Here is a 22,818-nt window from a genome sequence, read left to right on the forward strand (position 1 = left end):
ATCAAGTCATCTCCGATCGGCTTGATTCTCTAGCATTGCGTAGAGATGTGGGTTCTCTCTGCATCTTCTACCGCATTTATCACGGGGAGTGCTCAGAGGAGCTGTTCGGGTTGATTCCAGCGGCCGAATTCCACCATCGGACATTACGTGCAAAGTACCATCCGCATCACGTAGACGTCTGGCATTCCACAACCGCGCGTTTTCTTCGAAATTTCTTGCCTCGCACAGCCACTTTGTGGAATCTACTACCGGCAGCGGTCTTCCCGAACAGATACGACTTAGGGACCTTCAAGAAAAAAGCATACCTTAAAGGCCGGCAATGCATTTCTTGACACACCTGTTGTTGCGGATGTCCATGGGCGGTTGCCTCACCTCTCCCCATCCCGTGAACCTCTTGCCCGTTTGCCCCCTCTCATATAAAAAAAAATGAAAAATATTTAAAATTTTAGATTACAATATAAAAAAAAGCTATTTTACATTCATTATATAATAATTAACCTTGATATGCAATGTATAATCTTATAGACTAACACAATTCCATATCTTTATTATGTATATGTAATGTTTACCAATATATTATCTATATCTCATTTTTTATACTTATGTACCTTGTGCCACCTATAATATAAGTATTATGTATATTTACTTAAAAATTATAATATGATTTAATATTAATTATAATTATTTATTTATAATTATATTTAATTTCAACATGTTGATGAAAAAAAATTACAATGGGAAGACTACAACAGCCGTTTACTCCAAATGTCACGAGGGGCTGCTGAAAACCAGTGTTGTGTTGGTGTCTTCTGTACTGACCAACAATGTACTGAGTCAGCTCCTTTTAGCAGGGAATCACTCGCCGCACAATTCATTTAATTTATTACTTTAAGATTTATACTGTAAATTGAAGGTGTGTGTTTTTATTGTTAATAAAGTGTTTCTATTCTATTCTTATAGCTCTTATGGTTTTTTTATTGATTAATATTTATATTTTCAATATACTCATGTTTATTTGTGTTTTTGTTGCATCACCTTAATTTTTATTATTATCACTTAAAATTAAAATTAGTAGTTCAAGATCCTGGATTCTTTTATATCTACCTGAGTATGAATTGCAGTGGGGCCCCCATATTGAAGGATTGGCGAATAGGCTTAGTTCTGCAGCATATGCGGTTAAGAAAATCAGACGGTTAACTGACATAGATACGGCGAGATTAGTATACTTTAGTTATTTTCATAGTATTATGTCCTATGGTATATTGTTATGGGGCAGTGTGGCCGATATTAATACTATCTTTGTGCTGCAGAAGAGGGCTATTCGCGCGATTTATAACCTAGGTCCTAAAGAATCATTAAGAGAAAAATTTAAAGAAATAAACATTTTGACTGTTGCTTTTGAGGAATTTTCTAGAAACTGTGACATTCATAATGTTAACACGAGGAACAAACATAAACTTGTTATGCCTACTTCTCGGTTGGGTCGAGTTAGTAAGTCTTTTGTTGGGCGATGTATATGCTTCTACAATATGATCCCAGAAAATGTACAAAACAAATGTGTTACGAAATTTAAAAGAATTGTTAAAAAATGTTTGTGTGGGAAAGGTTATTATAGCATAAACGATTTTCTTAATGACACCACGGGCTGGGATTAAAGCGAACACCCTCAGGCTCTTTAATTATAAATGTTTATTGTACGATATCACATTGTAATCCATATTCTATATTAAAAAAAAAAATCCGCTGAGTTTCTTGCGCCCATTCTTCTTAGGTCTGAGGCAGTCTCTTTTGAATGGGCGGTAGATTTTGACGTTCAATAAGTGATTATAAATCCTATTTTGAATAAAAATATTTGAATTTGAATAAGTTATAAATGTTCGCGAAACGATTAACGAAGAAGTAAATAATATGATCTCGTTGCGCCAAATCCATACGAATACACGGATTTCCTGTTTTTTTTTTTAAGTTTTTATGCTAAAACTTCTCGATTTTCCTTCGACAATGAATGTCGCGGCTCGCGGGTTAGATATTTTGAAAGGTGAGCCGACTAGATTGTTGGCAATTGGTGATAGGGTTTAGGCCCTAACGCCCTAAACTTTAGGGGAAACAGGCCTTTTACTAAAAAACATATTTAATATTCCTTGGAACAGGCCGTGGAGCGTATGGAGGAGCGGCTGGAGATGGCGCACACGGACCAGAAGCGGCTGTTCCTGATCGTGTTCCAGCGGTTCATCATGATCCTTTCGGAGCACCTCGTGCGCGCTGACACGGACGCGCGCGACCACGACACGACCTGGTACCGCAGCACCGTGGGCCGCCTGCGACAGGTGTTCCTGGCTGTGAGTCTCCCGCCATCTTACTTCCATGTTTCTACTTCAGCCGGAAGACTTTACACAACAACACGGTCATTAAATTATGAATCGCGATAGAAAAGTAGTAAGACAAAACTTTGTTCATATAAAGTTACAAACTTAAATCATTTATACATCTAGATAGATTGTGACAGCTGTGAAAACGTCGAAACAAATTGAGGCTAAGCTCTATTTTGAGCAATGCACGCACATTTATACAAAGTTAGATAGAAATCGTGAGTGTAAGCGTGTCACGCACACTAAACGCGCACCTGGCCTGTTTTTAACGGTTGTCTTACACCAAGAGGTTTCTATCTAGACGTATTATTATTTCACGTTAGAATTTTGAATTAAAATAGAAAAAAAAAGTATATAGTGGCTAATGGATCAGTTCTGCTCCATTTGGCACTAATCACTCATCGGCAAATATTGAATACTTTAAATTAGGTTGTCAATGTCTTGCTGGACTTGGTCTTGATGAGGTCCCATGTCCTTTGTAAATATGTATTTGAAAAGTTGTTCCGTTGTCAAATTGGGTGGTTAAACGCAAGCGGAACCAAAAAGGTTTTAAACTCTAAATACATGTTAATTTTAGAGTAAGGTATCCCTAAATTCTTGTGTATTTTCGGATGGGTGACAAATTTTTCATGTTCAATAAGTGATTGAAATCATATTTTTAATTAAAATATGTAAATTTGATCGAGGGTAACTAATTATGTGTCTCATGGATCTTCAGCGGCGCTACATTGTCGTGTGTCTTCTTAACAGTGGGAGGCTCCTTTGCACAGGGCTAGATTATAGGGACCACAACGGCGCCCATTTCTGCCGTGAAGCAGTAATGTGTAAGAGTAATTGTATTTCGGTCTGAAGGGTGCCGTAGCTAGTGAAATTACTGGGTAAATGAGACTTAACCTCTTATGTCTCAAGGTGTCGGGCGCAGTTATAGTGCCGCTCACAATTTGTGGGTTTTTAAAATAATCCTGAGCGGCACTGCATTGTAATGGGCAGGGCGTATTAAGTACAATCAGCTGAACGTCCTGCTCGTCTCGTCCCTTATTTTCATAAAAATAAAATCATAAGATATAATAGTAGTTGTAGATATCATATGATAATATATACTAACACACCCGTTCTTCTTCCAGCATCACGAACAAGTCCAAAAGTACAGCAGCACACTGGAGACGCTGCTCTTCACCCAAGACCTGGACCCTCACATATTGGACGTGTTCCACCAGTTCGTCGCTCTGACGGCCTAGTTATTCCTTACGTTGTGTATTTATTTGTAAGTATAGATGACTAAGACTGTTTGGGTTACGATTGAATGTAATATTGAGAATATAATATTAACACTTTAATTTAATTGTTTTATTTTAAAGCAGTTATCAGATTAGCGGGCACGACGGACATTGTCAAGTACACACATCTTAAATTTGAAAAATCCATCCAGCCAGGAGCTCACTTACATATATACACATGGGCAAGAGATTTATATATGGACAGAATTGAGAATCTAAACCATTCTCGAATTCACTGGAACCCACAAAAAAAACATCCAAATTGGTTCAGCCGTTTAGGAGGAGTTCACTGTCAACACACGTATAGAAGAATTATATACAAAGGATGGACTACCCAAACCGGGTATTTCAGAATATATAAGAGATAGAAGAATATCTTCTGAGGAACCACGATATCGATTTTAGAGAAAAATAAAAACTGCATTCATAGATTTTCAAAAAAATCATACAATACTCGGGAATAGAACTCGGTCATTTTGAAAAAAAAAATGTTTTATTGCCATACTTTTACTTTTATAGTGTAGGTTGTAACTAGTGATTGTTGCTATGAAAGCTAGTGTCTAAAATTAAAAAAGAAATTGATTTATTTGATATTATTTCATGTAAGAATAGATGACCAAGACTGTGTGGGTTATGATTGAATGGTTAGTATTGAGAATTTTATATTAATACTTTAAGCAGTCGGGGCAGCTGGTATATATATATATATATATATATAGCTAGCTATTGTTCTGTCTGTTGTTATTTATACGAATTTGCCAATAATATTTCAAAACATCAAGAATTATATCCTAAAAAATGCTCCCTGTTCTAATGAAATTGTTTCACAGCGGATCTGTCAAACCGTGCATCACTAAATTCTCTCATAGAAAATATGTCCATACAAAACAAATATTGTAAATAAAAATAATTATAGGTCGCAAATCAAAATAAAAACCATCCTATCTCTCAAGTTGGACCAAACTGCACTCCATGAAGTAATCCCCATTAAAATCCGTTCATTAGTTTAGGAGTCCATCGCCGACAAACAACGTGACACGTAATTTATATATATTAAGATATAGATATTCTGGGTCATATCCAATTATAATTTTTTATAAAAAAATACTTGTTTACGTGGTCAAGGACATTATAAATAGAATCTAGGATACCAAAGCGTTGTAGATTTTTCTGCCGTGAAGCAGTAATGTGTTTCGGTCTGAAAGACGCTGTACTTAATGGAAATATTGGACTAATGAGACTTAAAACGTTAAGTTATGTCTACACTGTGGCTTTTATTGTTATAAGGCATGCGTCATAGCGCAGTGTAGAGTGCACGTAAGACATGCCCTTAACACATTCTGTGCCACAAAGTATTCAACAAGGTCGACTGAACTATATAAACATATTAGCTATCTTAATATATATAATTCTTCTGTGAGTGTGTATGTCACTGAACTCCTCCTAGACGGCTGGACCGATTTGGATGAAATTTTTTGTGTGAGTTCAAGGGGATTCGAGGATGGTTTAGATTCACAATTGAACTACCTCTTAAACGGCTGGACCGATTTTGATGATATTTTTGTGTGTTCCAGTGAATTTGAGATTGGTGTGTGTTTTCAGGTGGATTCGAGAATGGTTTCGATTCACAATTAAACGACCTCCTAAACGGCTGGACCGATTTTGATGATTTTTTTGTTTGTTTCAGTGAATTTGAGATTGGTTTAGATTCTCAATTCCGTTTGATAATATAATTCTCTCCGTCCATATAAATAAGAACTCCTCTTAACGGCTGGACAGATTTTGCAAATTTAAGACGTGTCTACAGGACAACGTCTGTTGGGTCCACTAGTATTATATATAATGTATTCAATTATTGAGAGCGGCAATCGAAAGTTGAATGGAAAGATGAAGATGAAAAGACACAGTGTAAACATAGCTTATGTTTCAGTGACGCACGTTATGACAAGCCGTTAGAATTTTGGGTGCAAAAATTTTCAAACTTAAAAAAATCTTTATTCAAAATTTAATAAATAAAATTATTTCAAGAAGCTCAACAGTTCTTGCACGTCTTGCTTGGAGCCCAGGTAGCAGGGAGCTCGCTCGTGGATAGATGCCGGTTCGATGTCCAGGATGGGCTTGCTTCCATTACTGGCGGCCCCTCCAGCCTCGGTCACTATGAACGCCATCGGATTACACTCGTATAGGAGACGTAACTGAAAATTTAAAGGGACTTAAAAAAGTTATTCACATACAATAAACGAATAGACCCCAATCGCCTATTAAAAAGTCGTGAAAAATGTCATAACGGCGTTGTATAAATTATATATACATAAACTTATACAGATCACATTAAAAGATTCATTGAAATTAATACCTTATTTCATGGCAATATTGTTCGAAGTCTCTTGTATAGGCTCATAAGAACCTCATTGGTTATGGTGCAAAATGTGATGGTGGATGTCTGTCGTTGTGTCGAGACACAACAGTACGAAAACTCTGCCTAATAGACGCGTAGGCAGAGTTTTGCTTCAGACAATTTTTGAGCGTAGTTGTTCATTGTCCGTCAATGAATAAAGTATAAAATATTTAACACCTTGCTGTTTGTAACGGTAAAGTGTTGCACACCAATATTGGCTGCGATTTTTTTATAGAATTAGGCTTTACTTTAGGAAAATTAATTGTTGCTAAAATAGCAATATATAAATATAAATGGAGACTATTTGTTTCACAAACTCGAGAGGCATCTTCAGAAGCTGTAGACTCGCCGATCGCGTGATCGAGAATGGTCACATTGTCTTGAATGATAAAGTTTTTAATAAACGGATTTAACACTAAAGATAGCAACATTTTAAATTTTGTCTTCGATGTGTAGTTTACCTACACCTATTATTATATTAAATACACTCTTTAAAATCCACCAAGATTATTTTGCGTTAACGATTAATCAAATATAATAAAATAAATAACAATTGTAAAAATGTTTAAAAAAGGAGACAATTTTTTTTTGGGCCTACTGGATATGGCGATGTTTATTTATCGTATTATGCTAGTAAAATTCTAACTAATTTATTATTGTAAACAGGCCATATTTTATTGTAAAGTCTAACCGGGTTCATGAAATTGTAATAAAAAGGTACACACTTAAACATTTCCTGTATACAGTTATGGTCACCATGGCAAAAAAATGCGTATAATGAAACATATTTTGTTACATTCATGTGAGAAAATAAAAATATTACTGCAAAACGTGGTAGTAACAGCTTATGAAAAGTAAAAATATCTATTGGATCCATGAACCTCATTTCAATTATTTTTTTAGAGATTAAACTAATTTAGCAATAATTACATAGTTTAATATTACCGTGCAATGGAATAAATTAACATAGACAAAGTCTATTATATTATCTGTGAACTGTGCATCTGTCATTTAGATTTTTATGTTATCAAAACAGAATTGTGTAAATTATTTGAATAATTATATGGTTTATTTCATAGATTTTAATATCGCATCTACAGCATATTATACTCCAGCGAGTCGTTGTGTAGGTAAATAAAAAAACCTAAATGTGCAGTACGATTTTATCGTAATGTGACATGTGTTTGAGAGACCTGGAGACATGAACTGGGCCTCCGGAGAATACAAAATTGAAGAATTCCGGCAACCTATCCTAATATCTTCTACGGGGTAGGATACAATCAAGGCACACAAGTAGAAAAACTTATCTACTGGTTGACCCATCGATTTCTAATACTCTTGCCGGATACTGTTGCAATGGTTTGCTGGGTAGACATTATGTTGGTTGCTATGCACATGTAATGTCTGTTGTGTGGTATTTAGGGCATTCAGATGAAATTGAGCCACCTGCATCGTTTCTGGATGAGATTATAATTATAAAATATGATTTTGAAAATGATGATGACTAATAAATATTTATACTATATAAACAATGTGTTTTTTTCTTCCTATGATAAACAGTGTACAAAACCTTACCTCAATAGTGTTTTTATAATATACCTATTTTATTAAGGCTAGACTTTGAAATTATGATGATGGTTGTTAAGTATTTTTGGCAAGCTTTTTGGTTGAGTGGTTATGTTTAGTGCCCTGACTGCTAAACTGAAGTGTTAGGGTGTGCTAACGCCTGGGACTATTAATATACTTGTATGATGAACGTTTTTGTTCTGTGCATCATTGTAAACCATCTTTTATCAGCTGTGTAGCTGTACCTACAACCAATAATATCAATTAATACAAATGTCTAATATCTAACTTGTAACGTAGCATTATACATCGTAGAAATAGTAATCGTGCATAATAACTTTAATAAGCGTATGCCGAAAGATTCGTTCTGAAAAGAACATTTTATTTTATATAACGTAATATTAGCTCTGATAAGAACCATTTCATAATGCTGTACATCAACTCATTGAATCATACAGATCACCAGTAATAATCTCATCAATGTACGAGCATCGTCACGTTCTCTCGACGATCGCAGACATACTCACGTGATCAGTGTAATGCTCCGCGTTACACAACCGCACAGCAAGGCCGAACGGACTCGACTGACGACTACGAGTGAAGCGTCGGGACTCGGGGGTCGATCGCTATTCATGCAATTTTAATCAATGAGCAACAGCGTAGGTGCTGAATGCTCATTGACATCGTATGATCGAGGTTCGACGCGAGTTTACACAAACTGCGATAGCATTAGTTTTAGAGCGAGATAGAACTCATTATATTATTCTCAATTCTTATTGAATGAAACGTTTTACTATTGGTTAAAATGTAAGCTTTAGTATTGGTGTGTATTTTCTGAACTTGTAAATATTTTTAAGTAACAATTGTGATTGGGTAACTAGTTTTAAGGATTTTGTATGCATATCATGTAACTTTTTAATAAATCATATCTTCCACATATTCCTCACAGTCAAGCAGTTGTTTTATTTAATCGCCAAACGCTCAGTCTCTAAAGCTGTATCCTTACTCTTCCTACAGGCTCTGTTTATTTTGATATCAGATAGTACTACCTACTACCACGTAATTATGGCCATTTATGTTTCTCAAGATATTAGGTAATAGCGTATTATTAACATTTGTAAATGTTTTTCAGGTTATTTTGACGTACACATTATTGTCGTATTTCTCAGTATTCCGGTTAGACAATTTCTAACTATTTATATCGTTGTAATCTAGAGATTATAAGGAATAAATTAATATATGTTTCAATCAACACATTTCGAGGTGGTTCTTATAATGGAACAAAAAAAACTCCTTTCTCTGTTTTAAAATATACAATATAGGATAGAAATACTTAGGTTCATAAATTTTTGGCGTAAAATAATAATAGTTCATTATTTAGTGTGTATCCATAAAGACGCGCAAAGAAATGGTGTTCTTTAAATTGTGTAATACTACAGACAGACACACTCTTGTTATTCCTCCAGTGTTACAAAATGATTAAGGCGACACTAAATGCCGACGACCTTGAGCGATATGAGTTCACGGCTCCTATGTAACAACGCCAATATTTTCAAAATTCTTGCGTCGAAAATTTACCATTTTAACAGGCGCAAACAGTTTAATTGCTTACAATCCTCATTATTGATTACTAATCTTAATAAATGTACCAACACAAAAAAGTAAAAGCTATAAGAACAACCTTTATGAGAGCAGTATACTAAACAAATGCATCATGCCGAGAAAAAAATTGTTTAACTGCAAACAAAACTGGTAGTTCGGCTCTGGAGTGTTAAGTTTAACTAACAGCAAGCATTAGCAACCTACAAGTAAGATAAGACCTTAAGGGTATGTGTAACATGATAAAGTAGTGTTCATAGCTCCAAATGTTATATTTTCACCACAAAACTTGTCTAAAAACACCGTTTTTGCGGTTTTCTGCTTACTCTTCGCCTTAACAAACAAAATTTCTCCACTCGGATCGTGCTCCTAACCAGTGATACGAGGACGTTAAGTCTGAACATACCAGGGATTTCAACGGCCACGTCTCTTCAAACCGAACCACAAATAGTATTTGCGCACTTTTTTTCCTTCACCGAATATACCTAAAATTGTATAATTGTATTGTTATATTAAGTAGGCTAAGTTGTTATATGATTAAAAGATGGGCTGGGAGTTTCTTATCAGTTCTTCTCCCCATGTCAAAGCCTATTTACGAACTGATATAGCTTCATAACATTTACCAAGTGTTGTTGCAATATGTTATGTTATTGTCACTTCCTATGGTAAATATATTTTTCACCTCTCCAGTACGAAAAGGGCGCTATTGCTACGGGAAAACTCGCAGCAAAAACACTTTTTACTGCGAGCGTGAGGCAAAGTGATTTAAATTTCGAACCCCACGTGACCATACATCCGGGAATTACTCCGCGTTAAAAAAATAAACAATGCTATCCGGTGCGTTCCGAAACTCATTTAAGCGTAGCGTATTATCTCATTGTCACAAAAATTTATTATCTTAATTGTTTCTCTTACTACAACCTATAACACTTTTCTCGCTAGTCGAGGAGAAAAGTTGTATGTTTCACACGAGAGCAAATTTTTATTGTCTCGTGGCTTTAAATCACTCACTACCTCAGTAGTCTATATTAGAATCACTCGCTACGCTCGTGATGCAATTCTAGACTAATTCGTGATTCAAAGTCAGCACTCGCACCAAAAAATAACTTTGCTCACTTGTTGAACAAATAACTATATTTATTTCTGTTTGACAGCAAGGCTAAAAATCTTTATATTTCAAAAAAAAAAACATACCTTTCCTTTAGGCGCTGACTTAGTGGCGGGATACATGAAGATGCCGCCATATTTGATAGTTCTGTGTACATCGGCCACCATGGACCCGACGTACCTCGCGCCGTAAGCCTTACCCTTTGACGGGTTCTTCTTCTCCTCTATGTACTTCTTTAACCCGGGCGACCATTCCGAAGCATAACCTGACAAATTGTAGGTACTTTAGTTATATAAATTACTAGCTGACGCGACAGACGTTGTTCTGTAGATAATAAAAAAAATACTGTTTTATAGGAATTTGCCAATAATATTTCAAAACATCAGGAATTATTTCGTAACGTATGCTCCTTATTGTTATAATGAAATTGTTCCACAACAGAACTGTCAAACCGTGCGTCACTAAATTATCTCATAGAAAATATGTCCATACAAAACAAATATTGGATATAAAAATAATTATGGGTCCCAAATCGAAATAAAAAGTATACTATCTCTCAAGTTGGACTAAACTGCACTCCATGAAGTAATCCCCATTAAAATCCGTTCATTAGTTTAGGAGTCCATCGCGGACAAACAACGTGTCACGTAATTTATATATATTAAGATTTTACTAGTCTGTCATACATTAAATTAAAATACATTCTTTGAGAATCAAAGGCCGTGTATATTTTTTCAATTTATTTTTGTGCAAAACCCACATTTTTTTTTTATATGAGAGGGCAAGAGGCTCACGGGATGGGGAGAGGTGAGGCAACCGCCCATGGACATCCGCAACAACAGGTGGGTCAAGAAATGTGTTGCCGGCCTTTAAGGTGGGAGTATGCTTTTTTCTTGAAGGTCCCTAAGTCGTATCTGTTCGGGAAGATCGCTGCCGGTAGTTGATTCCACAAAGTGGCTGTGCGAGGCAAGAAATTTCGAAAAAAACGCGCGGTTGTGGAATGCCAGACGTCTACGTGATGCGGATGGTACTTTGCACGTAATGTCCGATGGTGGAATTCGGCCGCTGGAATCAACCCGAACAGCTCCTCTGAGCACTCCCCGTGATAAATGCGGTAGAAGATGCAGAGAGAACCCACATCTCTACGCAATGCTAGAGAATCAAGCCGATCGGAGATGACTTGATCGTCGATGATTCGAGCCGCTCTTCGTTGTATGCGGTCAAATGGAAGAAGCTGGTACTGGGGAGCACCCGCCCAGAGGTGAGAACAGTACTCCATGTGAGGCCGAATTTGCGCCTTATAAAGTTGCAGGCGGTGGCTTTTAGTGAAGTACTGTCTCGCCTTACTGAGTACACCAAGCTTTTTAGAGGCCAGTTTGGCCTTCTCTTCCAAGAGACCACGGAACTGAACGTCGCTCGATATATCGACGCCAAGTATGCCAATACAGGCTGTGGCAGTTAGAGGAGTGATCTCGAATCGAGGGGATACGACAAAGGGAGACTTTTTAGTGGTGAACGCACAAACTTGTGTCTTCTTGGGGTTGCATTGGACTAAATTTTGTCGGCCCCATTCCGAGACTTTGCAAAGAATAGTCTCGATTTCAGACACAAGTTTGTTCCGGTTCTCGTCGACGCTATCCCGGGACATGTTGGCACGGCTGGTGTAGGAAGCATACCCCGTGCTGTCGTCTGCATAGCAATGAATATTGCTGATTTGCAGCATATCATTGATATGCAGAAGAAACAGCGTAGGGGATAGCACACAGCCTTGCGGGACACCAGAGTTTATGGGTTTTAAGTCACATATGCACCGTTGATAACAACCTTGATGCTCCGATCAGCCAAAAAGCTAGTGACATCATGTATTCATCCTAGCACACTTCATTGTCGACTTCTAATTTTCATCAATAATTTAAGTTATGGATTACATTGTTTGAATGCTTCTAAAAAGCAAAACACTCCGTTTATTATGCTATACTTTTAATTCGATTTCGGTCCGATTCGGTGAACTTAGTGGACGAAACCGTGTGTAATATTACTCTTTAGTAGTCTCGTAAGTTTAATTCTTGAAATCCGTTATTACGGTGGAACAAGTTTCAAATTCCGTTAGGTTTAGCTGCTAATAAAATATTTTATTATTTTGTTCTATAATTGTTATAATAAATAATAAAATATTTTATAAACCGTACCAGTAAGGTTCCACAAAACAAAACACCTACTTTGAAGTACTTTGGGTATTACCAAAAAATGTTAAAGCAAAAATAAACATACCCTCATTAATAGAATAAATTTTCCCTTTCTCCGGCACTCTCATGTTGGGGTCTGTGAGTATGAACTCGCCGATGGATGGGTCGTACATGAACCCGTTGACGCCCCGGCCGTGCCCGAGAGACAACACCATCATGGTGGCCGACCCGTACAGGGCGTACCCCGCTGCCACCAGCTCTCTGCCGGGACGGAGAGCGTCTTTCTCACTCGGTTCTCCATCCGACGACTTTCTAAATTAATATAAACGTGAAATATTAGCTATTATATAAATTTCCGGCCCTGACAATATATATTATACTAGTGCATCCGACAGACGTTATCCTGTACACACGTCGAAAAAATTTTAAAAATCAGTCCAGCCGCTATCAGTTCACTAACATACACATGAGCATCAAAATTGTATTATATGGACGGAATTGAGGATCTAAACCAATTTCAAATTCACTGGAACACACAAAATAATCATCAAAATCAGTCCAGCCGTTTAGGAGATAGTTCAATTGTGAATCTAAACCATTCTCGAATCCACCTGAAGACACATAGAAAGTTTTATTAAAATCGGTCCGGCCGTTGAGGAGGAGTTCAGTTACATCAGACGCACAAAAGAAATATATATATATTATGTTAAGATTGTCAGGGCCGGATTTAAGAAAGGGCAAGAGACCCGGCCCCTCCAGAGAATTTCAGATAATTCTTGTTTCCGAATATATATGTTTGTTAAATAATAAAAGAATTTATACTTGGTTTCACAATAAATTATTTATTGTAAAATTAGACAGTAAAACATTGTCCATTTTTAAGCCAGGGGGTCTTCACTCCTTTATAGGCTTTGCTGCACAGAATGCCGGGTATGTACAGTAGGATGTGACAGCGGTGCCTTATTCTACGGTCAGGCATTCAAGCAAATGCTGCACAATAAATATTGTGTTTAGATTTAAAGGGCGCCGTAGTTAGTGAAGTTACTGTGTTAAGTTTAACATCTAATGTCTCAAAATGGCGAGTGCAATTTAAGGCTTAAGACTTTTCAAAATGTCTTTACTCAATAAGATCATATAATATCAATAAAGATACTGAGAGCTGAGAAAAAGTCTCAAGAAACTCAGTGAGCAAAATTTTGTACAATACATATTATAACAGAGAGATTCAAAATAAATAATTAAGAATAAAGAAGATTATTAGGCTAACACAAGAAGAATGAAGATGATTTAATATAGTCAAAGTCAAATAATATTTATTCAAATAGGCTTGAAGTAAGCGCTTTTGAATCGACATTAGGTAGAAGGCATAAAAGGCATTTATTTTCTTAACATTGATTCCTTAAGAATAATTTTTGATGTAATTTCCAATATACTAGATACTACTACATAGGTATACAAATTAAATTTAAATTATTGAATTTATCATGATGAAAAATTAAGGTTGCTTCATGAAAATGATGGTCGAGATTACTGTCATAATTAGTAATTGCATCCAACATATACAATGATTAATTAACTATAACAGGTCGATACGGCACCACAAGCAGCACCCACGTTATGTTGACGCATGGAGCAGCCATGGTTTCTGGTCGCACATAATATTTTAGGGCAGGAGACGACCCGGCAAACGATAAGAATAATAAAATGTTTATTAAATTCCATACCATTAACATTACTGCTAATTCAACTAAACTATTTTTTCTGTACAATATTGATTTAACCCATGCAGTAATTTAATATTTAAATAACTTTTATTAGTATAATTAGTGAGTTATTTTATTTTTTTAGGTATGGATCGCTTTGTTGGGTATAGTCCTCCTCCAGCCGGTTACAATATTCTCTGCCCTGTCCTTCTCTTTCGCACGTTTCGTTTGTTTATACGCTAGGATATTGTAAGTCTATAGTATACGACCTGTATAGCCGAGTGGTTAGCGATCCTACCTACTAAGCTAGAGGTCCCGGGTTCGAATCCCGGTAGGTGCAAGCATTTATATGATGAATGTTTGTTTTCGAGTCATGGATGTTTAAATGTATTTATGTATGTTTATATAAATTTATGATGTATGTTGAAGTAAGTATATTGTATTAAATATATCATTGTCTTGTAACCCATAACACAGGCTATATATGCTTAACTTGGGGCAAGATAATTTGTTTAAAAAGTGTGTGTGTCAATAGTTTACCGCAGGGGTCGTCAAATAGCGGTCCGCGTCCGGACCGCCGACCCATTTTGTGAAGACCGCGAGAGCACAGCAACTTGCACTAAAGAGTACGTACTTTATTAAAAAATATATCCCCAGCATTATCTTTGTTGCCGTCAATTTCTAAAACGGCTGGGCGAAGTAACGACTTCACAAGCACTTCGAAAATGAACTTTATTAAGATTTAATTTCAATCTCGACCCACTGATAATCTACGGGTTTTTATGTCAATAGTTGGCACCTATTTAACTCCAAACTTGAGACAGATACCTAGTTCGCAACAAAAAATGTCATTTTTCTCATTGATAAGGAAAAAGTTCTTTTTTTCCATAATAACATTTCTTTAATAAATATTTTTGAAGTGAAAACTCCATAGCGGCGTTGAACAATTTTCTTGGGATGGGTATAAATTGGTAAACTCGCTGATCGCCAATTCGTAAGACAGTCGTTAAAATTATGGATGGAAGTTGATTTTTCCGAGAACTTTTTGATGTAAAATAATTGTAATAGTTCTGTAGTGTTAAATTTTTTATGTTTTATAAATTGTCGTTTTCGTATACGATAGCGCAATAAATAATAATAAATAGAACAATTCGTGCGAAATTGTTCGGCAGGCCAGCACACCGGGAGTGCTACTTTCCTATAAAACGTTGTGGGGACCGCGATTCCCTTCATTTCTTAAAACGCACCCCGAATGAAACTAATTCGTGACCCCTGTCTTACCTCGTAAAGTAGTGCGACAAAAATATTTTTTAAAGTTGTTAACAATATTGTCTATTTGTACACAGTGGGTGCCTAGCTAGCACACTGATAACATAATACTTAATATTATCTGCTAATCGTCAACTGGATATCATATCATAAATAAGCTTAGATAATTTATACTTCTAGATAGAGTCCCTTGCTGTTAGATACTCCACGGGATGCCGTGCCGTGAAGCAGTAATGTGTAATGATTATTGTGTTTCGATCTGAAGGGCGCCGTAGGTAGTTAAATTACTGGGCTAATGAGACTTAACATCTTATGTCTCGAGGTGACGAGCGCTATTGTACTGCCGCTCAGAATTTTTGTATTTTTCAAGAATCCTGAGCTACATTGTAATGGGCAGGTCGTATCAGATACCATCAAGTGAAAGTCCTGCTCGTCTCGTCCCTCAATTTCATAAAAAAGACAACTGATAAAAACAGGCCAGGAATATTAGATCAGAGTGCGTGACAAGCTACGTCTTACACTCGCGATTTGTTTGACACTGTGTTAGTGTGCGTGAATTGCTCAAAATAGAGGTTAGTTCTAAACTCAATTTTTTTCGACGTTTTCACAGCTGTCATGGTCTATCTAGACCATAGTTTCTCAACCTTATTTTGCTCACCGCCCACTTTGAGAATATGTTTTTTTCTAGAGCCCCCTATCTTAATTTTACTTACTTAATTGTCGCGAATTTAAAACAGCTATTGTCACGATTATATTTAAACGTAATATATTATATTATAGTTCTAAGATAGGAATATGACCCCTATTCTATTTCTGAGTTTAATATGAAGAATGAAATAAGAATGTTTCAATGGTGAAAAATCAAAATGATTACAATACCTACAATAACAAAAATTAAACGATATTAATTTTTATTTTACTTTAGTACCTGATTAGCGTGTATTCTTTTGCGTTTTTAGACTATATTTTTAATCTACCCACGCCCCATCTGTGCCATCTCAATGCCCCCTAATTTTCTCTGGGTCTTCTACTGCCCCCCTGAAAGTCTCAAACGCTCACAAGGGGGCGTTATCGCCCACGTTGAGAACCTATGGTCTAGACGTATAAATGATCTAAGATAATAGGTAATATATAGTTATAATTATTATTTAGCATCTTGACGTTTCACTTACTTGTAAATGGAGAAGATGGAACCAACAGAGACCAGGCAGTCGATGTTGGACGAGCCGTCCAGAGGATCGAAGCACACCACGTATTTGCCGCGTCTCTCAGTGTCCACCTGAAATAGCCGTTGACCCTTTTTAAACGGTTTTTAACTAAACTCTGTAACCAAATGCATAAAACAGTGGTTAATGGCGACCTTTCTGTTCTAACAAAACAGAAATCAAAGTTCTACTTAAACATTACCCAGTTCGATTTTTTTCTCTCACTGAAATCTGAATAATGAACCAAAAATTGTGGTTCGAATATTGGCCTATATTCATAAAGGGTATTTACCTTATAAAATATATTATTATTTAATATTATAATTGTGTATATCTCTGTTAAATTTTTGCACTGCGTGATCGCGCTTAGCGGAACTCAATCAAGCTAATTTTTAATACTCGAGCGAGCGATTTAATATGTGTCAAAGGGCATTTAGTTTCGTTCAAAGCATAAAATCCTTGACGGGGTCTGTATATTGATATGGAAATTGCTCTTTCGAAAGAATTCGTCATAAGAAATATGTTAGAGTAGAAATATGCCAGAGTCAGCAACATGACGTGTTATTGTGCCATTCAGTGTAGTTATCAGCCTAGCGAAACTATCTAAGAGAAAAGCGATTCACTCGATTGTATGACACGTGCAATTATTGATAGATTGACAGATGACGGCTATAATCTTGCAAAAAATGGAGATAGCCGAAATCCACTACGTTTTAAGCAACTGTTCGCTTTCAAACTTAGCCGGATTATACTTGGTCGCCAATCGTCATACTGTACTACTATTACTACTATCTCAAATCACTGCATGTTTCATACTAAACTAAATTTCAATTTTTACTCAGGCAGTAAGTCCGTCCTGCCTCTTATTACGTGGTATTTACATCCTCTTTGGTAGATAAGACAATTATTTTACCACATGTAACATTTCATTTTTAACTCGTAAGTGACGTTCATGGTCTCTAGATTATCTAGAGTTCATGAACTGAACGTGATTTCATAAATATTTATAATCATTTAAAATACAAAGAAGTTTAGACTCTGATAAGAACACAACATGAATTGATTTTGTGTAACTTTCAACCGGACGTTAAGGTCAGACGAACATATTGATGGAGGTGACATAATATTTATTATTTATGTATAAATTGTTGTTGCTAGTTGAACGATGTATATCATATCAATCACGTTTCAGCTTTTATCTAATAGTTTGTTTTGAAGTGAAATATATCAATCTTAGTACCTTTATATAAATCCAGTGTCCTGATGTTTTATTTCCAGTGAATTCCTAAACTAATGAACGAATTTTAATGGGGATTACTTCATAGGGTGAAGTTTAGTACAACATGAGAGATAGGATAGTTTTTATTTAAATTTGGGGCCCATCGTTATTTTTATTTCCAATATTTGTTTTGTATAGACATATTTTCTGTGAGAGTATTTAATAACGCACGGTTTGACAGTTCTACTGTGAAACAATTTCATTATAACAACAGGGAACATATTTATTGACAAATTCATTTAAAACAGTATTTTATTTATTATGTACAGAACAACGTCTGTCGGGTCAGCTAGTATATAATATATAAGATACTCGTGTCACAATGTTAGTTGCCACACTTGTCCCAAAACGGCTTGATTGATTTTTAAGCATTTTTATTTGTATATTCGGTAGGTATCGGAAAGTGAGAGAATCGCTCGTAATCTATTTTTAATACCTCTATTTATGTAATTATATAATTATTATTACAATTAGCTATCCAACGCGGAAATGCTGCCAGTATTCTTGATACCCTTCCACGTAATGATAGTTTTCATTTTATGTAGTCATAGTATTGTAAATATAGTTATAAGATTTGTTTTGTGTAAATAAATGTATAGTTTGGCCAATAAAATAATAATTATGATATGTTTGGTTTTGTATTTCATATTATCAACTTTGCACTGTGATAGGCAGGGTGTGTCACTAATCATCAGATGTACGTCTATCTATCTAGTCTAACCCAGGTGTCAACCAATTGCCTCCAAAAGGGAACCGTGAGAAGAGGAATACGAGTCCAGTACTTTTAAATCCATGACTATATCTCTATCCATCTAATTTTATTTATTTTGTAATAAGTAATAATGTAATCTTATTTCATTTTTATTTTCTAGAGGTTGGTGATGTTAAAATAAATAATTATTATTATTATATCACCTCCAACGAAACCGTGAACGCATAATATGGAAAACTTTTCTAAACTATTTTAACAGATTTACCTACTGTCGTACATCCTATGAATATTAACTATGACAAGAAATTGTCCCTCAGAGCTGTCGCGCCATCTCTATGTCTTTTATATTTTAATATCTATTATTATTATACTTTTTACACCGACCCCTTAGTCTCTTTCACAAAAATAATAAATTGCGAAACACAGGATTTAGTTAAGAGTTTTGGTACACGCAATAATTAATCACAAACGCAATAAATTTATTTTGAAAATAAAATTATTACGAAGGTGAAGCGAATTATTTCCTTTATGTTTGTGCTACATCCTATGTCATTTTTTATAAATTGACAAAAGTTTTCTTTAATTTAACGTAATGGATAGGCATCAATTTAATTGAAGTAACGTTAATAATTCAACTCTATGGTAAAATAGAACGTGGTTCTAATTTAGGTTGCAAAATTTGACTTAAGTAAACAAAATACCGTATTTAGGTAAGTACATTCTTTGATAGTTTGTGACACGTGTTAGTGACACAAAATCGTGTATAGATTAACCCCCTTATTCATAATAGTCTGCTAACTTAAAGCATTGCTAATTCTCGTTCTGTCTTCTTCTATTGACCTAAGTCAGAATGAGAAAAAACACTCCTTAGCGGCTGTTGTAAGTTAGCGGACCATTATGAATAAGGGGGTTAAATAGTTTGGCAATTCCAATGTGAGGCATTTAGGCATAGGCTCATTTTCTACAATGAAACTGATTATTTGTAAAATTGTAAACAAGTACGTAGATGCACTTGTTCTCGTGTGCAAATCCACTTGTATTCCCTGAAGGCCTTAGAAGGTGTGACTACGTCAAAGTTGGTGGTATTTTAAAATGAAAGTTTGAATTGTGTCAAAGAAAATAGTATAATACCTAGTACAAGCAATAGAGTTAACGAGATCCAAGCGACAAGTAACAATGTCATGACTAAAAAAACCATATCTAAAATTGCAAAGTCCATCATTAATATTTAACTGTATAATAGTATAAATTTAAATTAAATTGATATTAATGAAACTAATGATTTAGTAATATTTAATGTTGTTTGTAAAATTTGCACGTCATAAATATGGAAAAAATGTACTAAATAATTATTATGTAACACCAATCTAACATGTTTATGCAAATAAAAACTTTGACTTTGAACTATGAGTAGGTATAATTATTGAGAAAGTCCGCAGTGCGTTACTTAGATAATATAAAAAAATTACAACTTTTTATGTAAAACAGAATTATTGTTATTAAAATATATATTTTTTACCTCACAGATTATTTGTCTTGATATAATTGGGAGTAGAGCACTACCTCACGGATTCGCTTATGAGGCGTGCAATAATCAACCACACTATAACTGAACTTACGTGCATTACTGTGGGGTTCTCCTCTGACACCAAGAGGCAGGTGGTGAATGATGACTTCAGCATGTTGATGAAGAGGTCGTTGGAGAGGACATCCAGCTTCTTCACCTCTTCTCCTTGAACATTAGTATCTCCTGAGATTCCATGACTGAAAATATATTTAATTTAACACATATTAAATATTTTCTTTAGTAAGTTATGAAGTCCAAGGGCAGGAAAAAGTTGGGGCTCGTCTCAGCCTATAGGTCTATGCGTTTTCTGTATACAATAATATCCCAGGTACAACTTTAGCAGGATAGCGTTCTCGTTCGGATTCCTAGTAAATTGTGGGTAGGGCACATCTGAGTTTCTTGACGAGCTTGAATCTGCGGGTCATCAGTACAAGGCCACATTTAAGCATTCTATAAGGCGTAGTTTCTACCACATATTTAACTGATCTCATATCTGATTACTACTGGGATGCACCAGCTACTGACATGCTGGTGCATCCCAGTAGTCATTCAAACTATTTAAGGCGCCTGCAACTTCGGGTCTTGAATCTTCGGAGAGAAGTGACACAGGTGAGATGGTGCGACTTCTGCCGCATTTATATCACAAAAAATGTCCACAATGTTAATAGAATAATAATAATTGACATTCTATCTTATTGTCTTGATCCAAACTAGACATCGGTTGTTCTAAGGGTGCCAGACAACGATATATTCAATAAAATATACAAAATTAAATCATAATTTATTAATACCTATGAACATCCAGGATTTGGAAACATCCATTCTTATTCATAATAAAATATTTGAACCCACCGAGCTTGGCAATTGAAACAAAATTCTAACCGGTTAACGTTTAAATGCATCGAGAACTGTTCGTTCGGTTTTGTTCTACCAATTACCAAAATTTTACAGTTTTTGATTATTAAAGTTCACTAATAATGCTTTTCTGAATAAACCGGTTCAGAACGGTTTTAAAAATGAAAAATATGTCATAGCACACTTTAAATATATTAGACAGGCTGACAGGTGTCTACCTAATATTTGTTTAACATCGTACGAAATGAACATTCGGTCTACTTTGTGGTTAGGTATTAGGTACGGTACACTCTACTCATGCAGAACCTTTTAAGGGTGAGTAAGGGTTATAAAACAATATAACGGTAATTATAGGTATAACTTTTACACTCCGAAGGAAAGATAAAAGGAAAGTTAAATTAAAAAACACTTGCAGACTTTGCTAATAGGATTCGAACCCGGCACCCTCAACTCTAGGCTATAGGCTCACTCATCACTAAGCTATATAAATAAACGTGATGTTAGTATTTTCCTGTCTTCTATCCTATCAAAAAAATTGGCTTTGTCAAACTTAAAATTTAACTCAAATTAATGTATCATTAGCTTTTATCAGCAAAAATTTTTTGAAGATACTAACAGTTTGGCGATCCCTGCTTTTCTCACAGCTGACTGTATGGCCTTTACTGCAGTCTGTATTGAATTTAATAATTGTGTCAGATCTCCTGTGGCTTCTGGTGCGGTACGCTGCTGTGCTAAAACCCACCGGGTTAGAGTCATAGCATTCACATCGAACGCCGGTCCTTGTTGAGACATTTTTATTAAAATAAATAAATAACAAACAAACAAAAATGGCGACAGCCGCCAGCAGCTGGCGTTACGATACTGCCAGTGGGAACTGTGAATTGTGATTTGTGAATGGCGTGTAGCAAGTGGTAACGGCGAGTGAGAAACTCAACTGAGAATTGCTTATCAAGTTATCATGCTTTCAAAAACATGTTAGCCTAGATAATAGATATTAGAATAATATTGTCATCGTTGGTTATACGTCGTCGAATTCTGCTTTTCTATACTTTCCTATTTTGGACCGTACAGGTATACAAATACGAATCAAATTTAGTTTGTATACCTAATTAAAAGAGGTGTGTTTGTGTTTGATTTATTCATTACGCAATTCATGTTAATAATTGCCCCGGTGAACTTGTTTTCGTCACACTATGTTATCACTACATACCTATTATAAAACTAAGTCCGTCGCCGCGTCTGTCTGTTCGCGATAAACTCAAAAACTACTAAACCGACTTTGATGCTGGCTTTGTATCATTTGTTAAGTTTTTTTTTATACATATTTGAATACATTATGGAAATTTTGACGGTGTCGAAAAATAAGCCGTCTGGGCGCTTTCAACGAAAACGCTGTCTAAACCCTTTATGATAATATAAAAATGTATAGAAATTTCGCGATGGTATATGTCGATCTCTTGTGAATAACATACTATACCTATTTTATTACTTCAAAGAAATTGGCATTATCATTACAAGTTAGGTATTTACTTTTACACTTTACTTTTTTTTACATTATATTTTTTTTAAATATATATTTATTTATAAAAAACTAATTTTACATTGCGGTTTCAAAGCAATTAAAACCACTGAGGTTTGTACAATTGCTAAATTAAGTCTACACCAACAGAATTAAATTAATAAAATAAAAAATAGTTCACAATTGTTAGAAACTTAGCTATGCAT

At 35.4% G+C, this 22,818-nt stretch overlaps 2 protein-coding genes across 3 annotated transcripts in view; one reads left to right on the plus strand and one right to left on the minus strand.

Moving 5' to 3' along the window:
* LOC126968795 (nuclear cap-binding protein subunit 1) overlaps positions 1 to 3,706 on the plus strand; it is a 32,918-nt gene extending 29,212 nt beyond the window's left edge. Inside the window, exons 10-11 of the mRNA XM_050813901.1 lie at positions 2,151 to 2,339; positions 3,494 to 3,706. Coding sequence (XP_050669858.1) covers positions 2,151 to 2,339; positions 3,494 to 3,607 — 303 coding nt within the window. The 3' untranslated portion in view covers positions 3,608 to 3,706. The remainder of the gene's footprint in view (positions 1 to 2,150; positions 2,340 to 3,493) is intronic.
* Positions 3,707 to 5,619: 1,913 nt separating this feature from the next.
* LOC126968824 (fructose-1,6-bisphosphatase 1) lies at positions 5,620 to 21,980 on the minus strand. Of its 2 annotated transcripts, none has more exons than XM_050813969.1 (6): positions 21,710 to 21,980; positions 20,291 to 20,435; positions 16,648 to 16,754; positions 12,589 to 12,815; positions 10,404 to 10,582; positions 5,620 to 5,841 (listed from the first exon to the last, which is right to left on the minus strand). In XM_050813969.1, the coding sequence occupies exons 1-6, from the start codon at positions 21,883 to 21,885 to the stop codon at positions 5,665 to 5,667; spliced, it is 1,011 nt and encodes a 336-aa protein (XP_050669926.1). In that variant the 5' UTR covers positions 21,886 to 21,980; the 3' UTR covers positions 5,620 to 5,664. The 2 variants fall into 2 exon arrangements, with proteins under 2 accessions (XP_050669926.1, XP_050669928.1); XM_050813971.1 differs by lacking the exon at positions 21,710 to 21,980 and adding an exon at positions 21,091 to 21,155.
* Positions 21,981 to 22,818: the final 838 nt, after the last annotated feature.

This window comes from Leptidea sinapis, chromosome 16 (genome assembly GCF_905404315.1).
Source record: "Leptidea sinapis chromosome 16, ilLepSina1.1, whole genome shotgun sequence".
NCBI lineage: Eukaryota > Metazoa > Arthropoda > Insecta > Lepidoptera > Pieridae > Leptidea > Leptidea sinapis.